Source organism: Lithobates pipiens, unplaced genomic scaffold (assembly GCF_037356315.1).
Source record: "Lithobates pipiens isolate NorthernLeopardFrog02 unplaced genomic scaffold, aLitPip1_a1.2 Scaffold_16, whole genome shotgun sequence".
NCBI classification, from domain to species: Eukaryota; Metazoa; Chordata; class Amphibia; order Anura; family Ranidae; genus Lithobates; species Lithobates pipiens.
In genome coordinates, this window is record NW_027507748.1 from 129,143,818 (window position 1) to 129,156,335 (window position 12,518).

The window sequence follows — 12,518 nt, forward strand, 5'->3', positions numbered from 1 at the left end:
TAACCTGTTCTAGATGGAATTGGTACTGCTCCAATTTACAATACAGATACAGCAATATGAGGATATCGTCGCGATAAACCACCACACATAACTGCAAAAAATCTCGGAGGACATTGTTAATAAATTCCTGGAAAACTCCCGCTACTCATAATGGCCTGTTCTGGTTTTCCACTCGTTGCCCTCCTTAATCCTCACGAGATTGTATGCCACTCTTATATCAAGCTTCATGAAAGCCGTTGCTCCCTTGAGGCAGTCAAATAACTCCGTAATCGGATAGGCATTCTTAAGTGTGAAATGATTGAGACCCATATAATGAATACAAGGTCTCAATTCACCACTCTTATTCACAAAGAAGAAACCAGCATCAGCAGAAGACATTTGCAGATGAAACCTCGAGAAAGTGCATCTGCAACATACTCCTCCATGGCCTTATCTTCCAAGACCAAAAATGGGTAAACCCAGCCTTCATACGACCAGTGTGTAGGCAAACTACCGGCTTGACCTTTGTCAAAGACATTGCTAAAATCGTGGCTCCTCCGGCAGGGAGGAGAATGAAGAGGTGCACAGGAACTTGGCTAGCTTCTGGAAGCATGTCTTAATGCATTGTGGTGAGAACCTCAGCACAAAGTCAATCAAAAAAGGGGTTGTGCCTCTGTAACCAAGGATAACCAATAACCAGTAGAAACTTAGGTGAGAACATAACTTGGAATTGGATTATCTCATGGTGAAGAGCCCCTACAGTCATGAACAACAGAACAGTCTCATGAGTCACATGGGCAGGCTGTAGAAGTCTTCGATCAACAGCCTCAATGGCAAGTAGTGTCATGCAGCTGCAGCGGAATCAAGTGATTCGATACAAAGGCAGCATCAATGAACAGGCCTGCAGCCCCAGAGTTGATTAGAGCCTGTATCTCGACAGACGACTCAGCCCAAGAAACTGTAACTGAAACCAGGGACTTATCCTTCTAGATAACTGAGGATGAAACAATGCCACCTAAGGTCTGTCTGTGACAGGCCCTCATGGTTCGGGCGTTCCCTGGACAGGTAGGACAAGACTTCAAAAAGTGACCTGCCTGGCCACAATAAAGGCACAATCTCTCCCTCCTCCCAAGGGTTCTCTCATCCGCAGAGAAACACGTGAAGCCCAAGTGCATGGGTTCATCTTCACAGACCGACTCGGTATCAGGAGGCATGGGAGGTGAGGGAGGAAAGGTTGGGACTGCAAAGTTCGGAGACAAATGCACAGGAGGCTTCTGCAAGTGCTCCTTAAAAGGGAGTCTTTCTCTGAGTCTGGAGTCAATGAGGATGGCAAACGTGATCAACCTCACCATCTCAGTGGGTATATCTCGGGCTGCTATCTATCCTTGATGGTATCTCGAGAGACCATGAGAAAAAGCAACCACGTGGACCTCATTGTTCCAAGCAACCTCTGTTGCCAGAGTATGAAATTCAATGGCATAATGGGCAACAGTTCTCATACTCTGTTTGATGGACAGGAGGCATAGAGGGTTTGCCCAGGCCAAGGCTCTCTCAGAAAGCAAAGATATTATGAAACCTACTCTTCTGTCCGTGGGAAAATGTCTGGGGCAGCGTCTCAAAGTATATCTCAACCTGGTTGAGAAACCCTCTGAATTGGACTGGATCACCCCCAAATCGATGGGGAAGCAGAGCGGAACCAGACATACCTCTTAAGGCCCATACACACTATCAGTTTTTTCTGCTGAGTTTTTCCTTATTTACCAAAACCATATAATATGAGGTCAAACCTTAGGAGTTCCAATTTGTATGCAATCAGACAGGCCCTTGTACTACATGGTTTTGATAAACCTGAAGGAAAAACTCGGCAGAAAAACTGATAGTGTGTATGGGGCTTTATAGAGGTAATACTCAAGGCGGATGCCTGCACAGAAACTGGAGCAGCAGCAGGGATGGCCTGCAGCACAGGTTTTCCCAGAGCAGCCACAGTGGGAGATTCCAGGTGAGCTGTGCAACTCTGGAGCGTTTGTAATGCCATGGCAAACTGATCCATGCAGCGATTCTGTTCATCCAATATAGAAAAAATATTACCAACAAGTGGATTGACTACATCTTCTGAATTCATGGCCTTTGCCTACTGTCAGAAACCATTAATCAGACTGAGACAGAAGTACAGTTAATTCACACTTGTTTAATAATAATAAAAAAGTTAAGCGGAGTAAACATAGTCAAAACATAGCCAGACTTCAGGAAACGGTACAAATAGTCAGAAAAGCCAAAACATCAGGGAGACAGAGATGAGCATAGTAGAACGGCAAGCAGGATCTGGAGCCAGAAGGAATGTTAGCCAAGCAAGTCTTTCACAAGAACAAAGGAGAGTGTCTCTAGAGAGGTAGCCAAGGTGAATGCAGAGATCATCTGGACTGGACGGCTAAAGTAGGCAGAACTGATGAGCAGGCTATCATCAACAGGTGAGTCACCGTGGAGAGATAGGAGCTGCCAATTAGCCGACAGCTGAGTGGCCAGCTTTGAGATGGAAGGGCTGAACCCAGCCCTGAGAGCCACTTGCTGACTGATCATTTTGCGTGAATAACCCTTACAGCACTGATTGTGTAATATCAGAGCTTTATCTACTACCTGCACATCTGTCTACACAGCCATCTAAGGTTGAACCATAATTTCAGCATCAAGGAACATAATCTTTTGTTTACTACAATTCATAGTAAATGTTAGGTTGTACTCATTTTGACCAAGATCATCATAAGTCCAACCAAATGAGATCTGACATTTTAATATTCATCCGTCCAGCTATATGCCCAATTCAAACAATAGGACAATTTGTCACGTAAGAATTATTTTTTTAATATAATATTTTTATTATACCTTTCTATGTGGTCTCTCACCTCCCTCTTTTGGTTGGTGAATGCAGGAAGCGTACACAGTGTGGTATTCTGGGCATACAGTGATTTGGTATTTTTGTCTAATTCTGTGAGTACCTTTCTACAGTATACTAATTAACATCTCTATCATAAACAACGAACCTTTCTGCAGATTGACCTACCATGCTGTTTTTAGGTCTTGGTCAACATTTTTCAGATTGGGGAAAAGTTGGATCCGCATCCCCATTTCGATATATCTCCAAATATTTTTCAAATAATTTTTGGTGCCAACAACATTAGACATTTTCTCTAAAGGCCTCCTTAGTTTTAAAACAAATATGCTTTAGTCAGATTCTCTAATGGTCTGGCCTAAGTGGTTTTGCTGGATCTTAGACGGAAGTCTATCCCAGGAGATTTCATAATACAGGCATATACAGTGGGGATCAAAAGTTTGGGCACCCCAGGTAAAAATGTGTATTAATGTGCATAATGAAGCCAAGGAAAGATGGAAAAATCTCCAAATGGCATCAAATTACAGATTAGACATTCTTATAATATGTCAAAAAAAGTTAGATTTTATTTCCATCAATTACACTTTAAAAATTACAGAAAACAAAAAATGGCGTCTGCAAAAGTTTGGGCACCCTGCAGAATTTATAGCATGCACTGCCCCCTTTGCAAAGCTGAGACCTGCCAGTGTCATAGATTGTTCTCAATCATCATCTGGGAAGACCAGGTGATGTCAATCTCAAAGGTTTTAAATGGCCAAACTCATATGACCTTGCCCCAACAATCAGCACCATGGGTTCTTCTAAGCAGTTGCCTAGAAAACTGAAACTGAAAATAGTTGACGCTCACAAAGCTGGAGAAGGCTATAAGGAGATAGCAAAGCGTTTTCAGATGTCAATATCCTCTGTTCGGAATTTAATTAAGAAATGGCAGTCATCAGGAACAGTGGAAGTTAAAGCAAGATCTGGAAGACCAAGAAAAATATCAGACAGAACAGCTCGCAGGATTGTGTGAAAAGCAATTCAAAACCCACGTTTGACTGCACGATCCCTCCAGAAAGATTTGGCAGACACTGGAGTTGTGGTACACTATTCCACTATAAATAGATACTTTTACAAATATGGTCTTCATGGAAGAGTCATCAGAAGAAAACCTCTTCTACGTCCTCACCACAAAGACCAGCGTTTGAACTTTGCAAATGAACATATAGACAAGCCTGAGGCATTTTGGAAACAATTTCTGTGGACCGATGAGGTTAAAATATAACTTTTTGGCCGGAATGAGCAAAGGTACGTTTGGAGAAGAAAGGGTACAGAATTTAATGAAAAGAACCTCTGTCCAACTGTTAAGCATGGGGGTGGATCCATCATGCTTTGGGGTTGTATTGCAGCCAGTGGCACAGGGAACATTTCACAAGTAGAAGGAAAAATGGATTCAATAAAATTTCAGAAAATTTTGGATGGTAACTTGATGCCATCTGTGAAAAAGCTGAAGATAAAGAGAGGGTGGCTTCTAAAAATGCATAATGATCCTAAACACACCTCAAAATCCACAGGGGATTACATCAAGAGGCGTAAACTGAAGGTTTTGCCATGGCCTTCACAATGTCCTGACCTCAATATTATTGAAAATCTATGGATAGACCTTAAAAGAGCAGTGCGTGACAGACAGCCCAGAAATCTCAAAGAACTGGATCACTTTTGTAAGGAAGAATGGGCAAAGATACCTCAAACAAGAATTGAAAGACTCTTGGCTGGCTCCAAAAAGCATTTACAAGCTGTGATACTTGCCAAAGGGGGCAGTACAAGATATTAACTCTGCAGGGTGCCCAAACTTTTGCAGACGCCATTTTTTTGTTTTCTGTAATTTTGAAAGTGTAAATGATGGAAATAAAATCTAACTTTTTTTGACATATAAGAATGTCCTATCTGTAATTTGATGCCATTTGGAGATTTTTCCATCTTTCCTTGGCTTCGTTATGCACATTAATACAAATTTTTACCTGGGGTGCCCAAACTTTCGATCCCCACTGTATGTCTGTATAGGACTTTAAAGGGGTCACAAAAAAGTGAAAAAAAGGCATATACAGTATGTCAGTATGGGACATTAAAGGTGTCACAAAAAATTTAATAAATACAAGCATATATGTCTGTATGGGAATTTAAATGTGCCACAAAAACAAAATAAGGGAAATACAGGCATATACAGTATGTCTTTATGGGCCTTAAAAGGTGCCATAAAAAAGAAGGGAAATACAGGCATATGTGTCTGTTTGGGACATTAAAGCATTAACTTTTTTTCAGTGCATTTTAGTATAAAAACTCATAAACTGATTGCATACTATTTTCAAATTATTACTCTTCAGGAATTATGTATTTATACCACCTCTCTATGTAACTGGTGGTAGGCATAAGCTCCCCAAGGTTTTGATGCCTGAATTTTCACCAGGAACCTTCAAAAAGAAAGTATGTACTCCATACCATCCAGGGTACAAACCTCTTTTTTGCCCCACTTGTAACAGCTAATGGCAAGTAGCAGAACACTTGTTTCACATACCTGTTAGTGGAACTTGAGATGACAAGAGTGACCTCTTTCACTATTGCCTCCCAAGCCCCCCTGGTGATGGACACAGGGACTGGTAGGCCTGATGAGCAGAAGCGAACTGAGTTCAGTAATAGCCAGGCAGAGAGGTACAGAATCATGATCAGAGTTCAGGTCAGAGACAGGCAAGGGTGGAAAATATGCTAACAGTGGGCAGAATCTTACTCAAAAGTCGTCCAGGCTAAGATTGGTAACATGGAGAAGCAGCAGACATAAGCAGGCAAGGGGAATCCAGAGAAGAGTCAGAGGGAGCTGGATCAGTAACAGGATAAATGAGGCTTTCAGGAACACAAGTCACAAGAGTAAAGTTGAAGACCATCCAGAGATAATTCTAGGCAGCTAGACAAGCCTCGGGTTTAATTAGGCTGCTGGGTGCCAGGATCTGTGGGGCATGCCCTTGCGTCAATGCATGAGCCATGGCATGATTGTGCATATGCATTTTCATTTTTGCAAGTCCAGCTTCCTATCTCTGCTCATGAGTAAGTGTATGTCTCTGAGCATAAAAATGAGCACGTGCCAGCCTAAAGTTCCCGATAACTTGCTTATAAACTGGTAGAGATCTGACAGAAGACCCACATTGAAATTTAATTGAAAAATTTCCTAGTGATAAAATTAAGAAATTAATCAATGATATCAGGGGATATAGTACATGGGAATCTCCCAAAATGACATTCTCTGGAAACTATAAAGAATCTCTAAAAGAATCATTCATTCTGGATAGAAAACTGGAGTTGTCAACATCCAGGCCTGCCAGGTTGACTGCAGGCCAGCATCATTTAACCCATTTCCTCTGAGCTCCTTAAAAAAAAAAAAAAAAAAAAATATATATATATATATATATATATATATATATATATATATATATATATATATACATTTTATGAGAGTGGGTAGAGTGGGAACTAAAGTTTTGCTTTTACAATTAATTTCATAAAGTTGTACACTTTTTCCTTTATTTAACACATTTTTTTACCTGTATATTTTTCTTTAAATGTAAAGTAGTAGAAATATTAACCACCTTTTGGGGCACCTGTGGCATAAATGATCTTATTAGGTCTTAGGTCTTTTTGGCCTCTCACATGCATCACCTAGACAATTTCTGAAATTGTCATGTACTGGTATAAACAGGTGGGCCCAAATGTCTGTTCTGGGCTTGATATGGGGATGCTAGTTCTGCACAGTAGGCCATGATTGTATTAAATCCTTCTTTTAAAGAGAGGGAGTTTTTTGCGGTGGATCGGTAGCTCTGGACCAATCTAGGGGGAACAATTGGGCAAGACTGCTTGTAAATGTTTGCTTATTTACTTGTCTCTACTTTTTTTGTCTCAGTTGATCAGAGATCATATTTTTGAATTTTCTTATTTATACTCACGCCATTAGGATATGGTCAGGGTATAAGCGGTTCCTAAGAAAATCTCTTTGCATGCTTCCAACTACATTGAATTCTAAGACTATAATTGAAGGGTAATAAAGTCATTGGTATGTACTCGACGTGAGGATTTCAAAGGGGATATTCTGAAGGGCAAAGAAACAACAAATTATGCCTGCTTAAAGATGGTATTAGTTCTTTAATATTGTATCTTGTAATTTTTGCATTCCGGTATTTAGCTATATATAAGTTTTCTGCCATAGTTTGCTTAGGAAATTGTATATATGAAATTTGTAAACAAAAAAAACAAAAAAAAAGGCAGTTTTATTTTTGAAAGTCATGTAAAAGATGACATTAGCCATTAAATACATTACAGACATACCTCATATCTGCTTTTCATGTACTTTTTTGTGTAGTCTGATTTTACACATATACATATATTTTATTAAAATAATACAGTTGAAATGTGTAATTCTGTTTTGCAAAGTGCAAATAAGGGTATTGCTAATATACTATCACCACAATAGTCAGCACTTTTCATGTGAATACTAATGCAAAACAAAAATACATTAAATGAAAAAGTACACCCAAAATACAGTTGTTTTGTGAGAAAAGGGGTCCATTTGGTATTCACAGAGGGAGAAACCACCTTGAGACAAAGGCCATAGACATATGACTGCACAACAATTGTAGGTTTCATCAGATTGGGGAAATCTTGAGTTCTAAATGAAAAAAAAAGAAAAGAAGAGGGGATGAAAAAGACATGTGCATTGCTTTAAAACAATTTACTGATATTTACTGATATAGAAACGGCACAAAAAAAATACTCACAAATGCCATGTGGCTGTAGGCATTAAAGAGAAAACAGAAAAAAATACTACAACTGAGCTTTCTAAAGACTGTTAATTTACTAGTTAAGATGTTATTATCTCTACAAAAAGAGAAGGGGGTGCACCCTATCTGTGACTAATTTAGCTTTATCTTTAACAAAGCAGTTGTGCTTACACCAGCCACGTCTGCTTCAGGAATGTGTCCCGGATAGAAAAGATGTTTGAAGGTGGTATCTCTGGCAACTTTTAAATAAAACATAGTAATCAATCATATATCAGAAATCTATGATCAGATCATTTAGTATTATTTATGGATTTTACAGATTTGTAAGCTAGTCATACACTGATGGACTGTGGGCTGAACACATAAAATGCAGATGAACGAATCTCCTGTTGCGGCTATTGAATTTTGACACTTGGCCCTACTAGCTGACAAAATACCTATACAGACTGCATTTGATTGGATGTAGCTAAAGTGCTTCCGAAAATTTTCCAGCAAGCTCCTGCTACAAACATTAATCAAATGATCAACTTTTGTCAAAAAAGCAGGGCCAGAGGGGCCAACCATTGAGCGCATTTTAACTGGTTCCTCAGGATCCATCTGAAATACTATAGTGTATGATCAGCTTACTCTGTACTGCCTTATTGAATTATTGAATTATTTATTATTTTTTTACTTTCTCCATTCCCTGCATTAACCTCCCTGGCGGTATGATTATTTCAGATTTTTGATGATGAAAGTGGTACAATTATTTTGCATGGAAATTTGGCGTTTTATATTGTAGGCCTGTAATTCTTAGGAATAATTCACTTAAATCTGTCCAAACAAGAGTCTAGTAGACATCCCGGGTATGATAAAGTTTGAAAAAACAAAATCATAAATTATAATATAATAAATAACTATAAATAATTATAACAAATAATAATATAATAATAATAAAAATGATTCAATAATGTAATCAAATCAAAAACACTGAAATTTGCTCAGTTGCAGAATTGTCGCTGTCATTACTTTCAGTGTTTGATGACGGATCTCCCCACAAATCGCTATCGCTCAATTCTGCAAGTGATTCTAATTTATTATCGCTGTTTTCTAGCTGGTCTAAAACCACTTTTGATGTAAAGGGATGGTTTTGGTTGCTATGGACAATCTCCAGTTTCCAGGCAGAAAGAACAGTATTTATAATATAAAACTGCATGCAGGGCCCTGGACAGACCACTAGGGACAAAAGGGAAGTGAAATAAATTGATACAGTAATATAATCTGTAAGATTTCAGTGTACTGTATATGTATGGTGTGTTTTTACTTTTTGAATTTGGCGCCATTCTCCGTCCCCGTGAGTCGCAATGCTCACAGAGAATGGAGCTTGGCTCCATGATAGATCGAGCGGAGGACGGCTTGCACACAGTGCGGGGAGACATCACAGGATCCCGGGGACAAGGTAAGTAACCTCTTCCTGGGTCCTGCGATGCAATCTCGAGTGTGGCTTGGGGTTACCACTTTTGGTACTGAAAATCCTGAAAATCCACCCTGAGCCACACTCAGGAATACCGCCAGGGGGGTTAAGGTAAAAAAATGTCCCAGTACCCCCTCACCCCCCTAAATGCTTACCTGACTCCTCACTCCTTCCCGGCGCTGTGCCCTTCTTCAGTGTCTCTCTCCTCTTTTTCTGCATTCACAATACAGAGAGGCAGCATTGGTAGCCATTGACTCCTGCTGCTGTCAATCAAATGCTGTGAGCAGGGAGTGGAGGGCAGGGGTGAGCCATGCTATGGATGTCTGCTCCCATAGCAAGCAACTTGCTACACTGAAGCGGATGAGCTGAGAGCGTCAGCTGTGGATCTCAGAAGAGAAGGTTCAGGGCCGCTCTGTGCAATTCCATTGCGCACAGCAGCTAGGTTTAACAATTCTTTTTTTTTTTTAAAGCCTTTATAACTGCTTTAAGAACTGTATTGAACCAGCTTTTAAGAGATGCATTTTAAGTAGCTAATGGTGCAATGAACACAGAATGGTTATTCAGCTTATAAAGGTTTTCCTTTTTACTCATATTACATATTTAGAATATTTTAACGTTCTAATTCTAATAATAAAGCATATAATATGTCATGCTTTTGTTTTCTTGAAGGTGTGTCTGATTGGAGACTGTGTTGGAGGAATTTTGGGTTTTGATGCTCTGTGCCACAGTGCAAAGACACCTGGGGAGAGTCAAAGCTCAAGCAGGAGAGGAAGTGTCAGCAGCATCCAGGTAACTTTCTTGCTATAACTTCAATCATGTGAGCTAAAGTATTTCTCAATTTTGAAATAAAGACTTTTCTTTTTGTAGTACTTATTTTCAGTGTGTACCAAACAATATACTCTATACACTGTTCTATTAACTGAAAATTATTCTGATTTAAATATTGATACTCCAATATTGTATTCAATTCAACCTGATGCTTAAAGTACAATTAAACCCTCAGTTAAAATGCACTCGGCAATAAAAATGTTGTAATCCACATCACAATTTATTTGTTTTATTTTAAGCAAAGTAAAAAACTTTCCTGTTGCTGTTCCCCCCCCCCCCCCCCACTTTCTAAATACTTACCTGAGTCCTACATCAATCCAGTGCTTTGCTCATCTGCAGTTTTTCTCTCCTCTCTTTCTGCTCTCACAAGCTTGGCTAAGAGCAGCGGGAGGCATTGGCTCCTGCTGCTGTCTGTCAAATCCTGTGAAGGAGTAAGGGGTGGATACAAGCTCTGCTGCTTATGTCTATGGACACATAGAGCCTGGCTCGGGAGAATGCCCATATGTGTGCCACCATAGGAACTTCCTATGGGAGTATGTCAGAGAAGAGACAGAGCAGTGAGCACCGATGGGGGACCCAAGAAGAAGAGGTTCAGAGCTGCTCTGTACAATACCCTTGCACAAAACAGGTAAGTTTGACATCTTTTTTTATTGTAGTGGAAAAAAATGACTTTACAATCACTTGAAGCTGGCGATACTCACATATAGTCCTCCATATATGCCAAACAATGTGGAGTGAATCTCCGGGTGCACAGCTATATTATTCTGACAGCTAACGCTGCACGCTGTAAAAATATCAGAATGGTGCCTGGATCTAAATGGACGCAGGCACTGTTTGGCCAACAGTTTTCCTATGGGCTCTGTTCATTTTTCAGTTGAAAGATGTCAGGAGGGGGAGTGAATTTCAGCCAGTTCATTATAATTGGATGAAATTTGCTCCTTGTGTGGCCAACTTTTTACTTCCCGAAAAACAGTTTGCAGTGGGCATATATTGTAGCTTGAATGCCAATCCACTGTACAGGAGTCATGCTGTAGGAGTTTCAGATTGTAGGCTGTATATGTTGGTTTCCTTTTGGTTGATATATGCAATTGAAGTCCTAGCCAAAAGCACACAGATGAGGGTGACAGTGATGTCCCTGCAGGCAGACACTGCAAGGTTCTCACCCTACAATAGAAAGTTGGTTTAAGGAAAGATTGAAGATTTTTATCTAGAATAGATAGCGCCAATAATATTACTACCTAGAAGAAGATTGCTTGACTAGAAGACAACGTAGATCTTCATGGTCCAGCCATTACTATTTTTGAAGATATTCTCATAGTGGAAGTCAGTGGGGATCTTCACATAGGCAGTCAAGATTCAAGATTGCATCACTGTCATTGATCTTCACATTTTCAACCTCACAATAGGTCTGAGCCCTTGTACACACGGTCGGACATTCTGACAACAAAATCCGTCGTATTTTATCTGACGGATTTTGTCCGAAACTGATGTTGCATACACACGGTCAGACAAAGTTGTCGGAAAATCCGATCGTTTGTAAGGTGATGATGTTATTTAGTTACGACAGGACTATGGTCAGGCTAGTAGCCAATAGCTTTGGTCTAGGAATTTGATCTGAGCATGTGTGGCACTTTGTCCAATCGGAATTCTCTACAAACGATCGGACAAAGTCCGATCGGATCATGTTGTCAGAAATTTTTTATTTTTCCGTCGGAATGTCCGACCCTTGTGTACAAGGGCTAAGCCTTTTCTAGCTGAGGGCATCTGCTGGATATGTTTTGCCTTAGCATTACATTCTAAGCTGGCTTGTGAAGTGTGTTTTAAAGCACATATGGGGGAGATTTACTAGAACAGGTGCGCACAGAATCTGGTAACCTATCACCTTCAGCTTGTTCAATAAAGCCTTTCCAATAAAAGCAGCTGATTGGTTACTGTGTAGAGCTTCACGAGATTCTGTGTGCACCATTTTTAGTAAATCTCCCCCATTGTGTTCTATAGCACAGTGGTCCCCAACCTTTTTGGCACCGGGGACTGGCGTAGTTGAAGAAAACTGTGCCAAGGCCCAGGGGGGTGTATGCAGCTTTTCGCGGGCAATTTATCGGGCGATGGCTGGCGCTTCAATAATAATGAATTTATAATGAAATAGTTCAACTCACCATAACGCAGAATGTGCCAGAGTGTCACTTGCCACGTCGCCTGTCACCAGATGCAGATTGTCACTTTCCATGTTGCCTGCCTTCAGATGCAGCTTGTCACGTCGCTTGTCACCAGAAGCATTTTGTCCCTTGCCACGTCGCCTGGCACCAGATGCTTTTTTGTCCCTTGCCATGTCACCTGCCACCAGATGCAGCTTGTCACTTGCCACGTCACTTGTCACCAGATGCAATTTGTCCCTTGCCACGTCACCTACCACCAGATGCGGATTGTCACTTGCCATGTCGCCTGCCTTCATATGCAGCTTGTCACTTGCCATGTCCTCTGCCACCAGATGCATTTTGTCCCTTGCCACGTCACCTGCCACCCGATTTGGATTGTCACTTGCCACGTCCCCTGCTATCAGATGCAGCTT

At 40.5% G+C, this 12,518-nt stretch overlaps 1 protein-coding gene across 2 annotated transcripts in view; it reads left to right on the forward strand.

Annotated features, from left to right (window-relative positions):
• The window catches only part of PITPNM3 (PITPNM family member 3), a 904,027-nt gene that overhangs the window by 734,564 nt on the left and 156,945 nt on the right, over positions 1–12,518 (forward strand). For both annotated transcript variants that reach the window (XM_077480456.1, XM_077480457.1), the window contains one exon: positions 9,791–9,910. In XM_077480456.1, the coding sequence (XP_077336582.1) occupies positions 9,791–9,910 (120 nt within the window). The remainder of the gene's footprint in view (positions 1–9,790; positions 9,911–12,518) is intronic.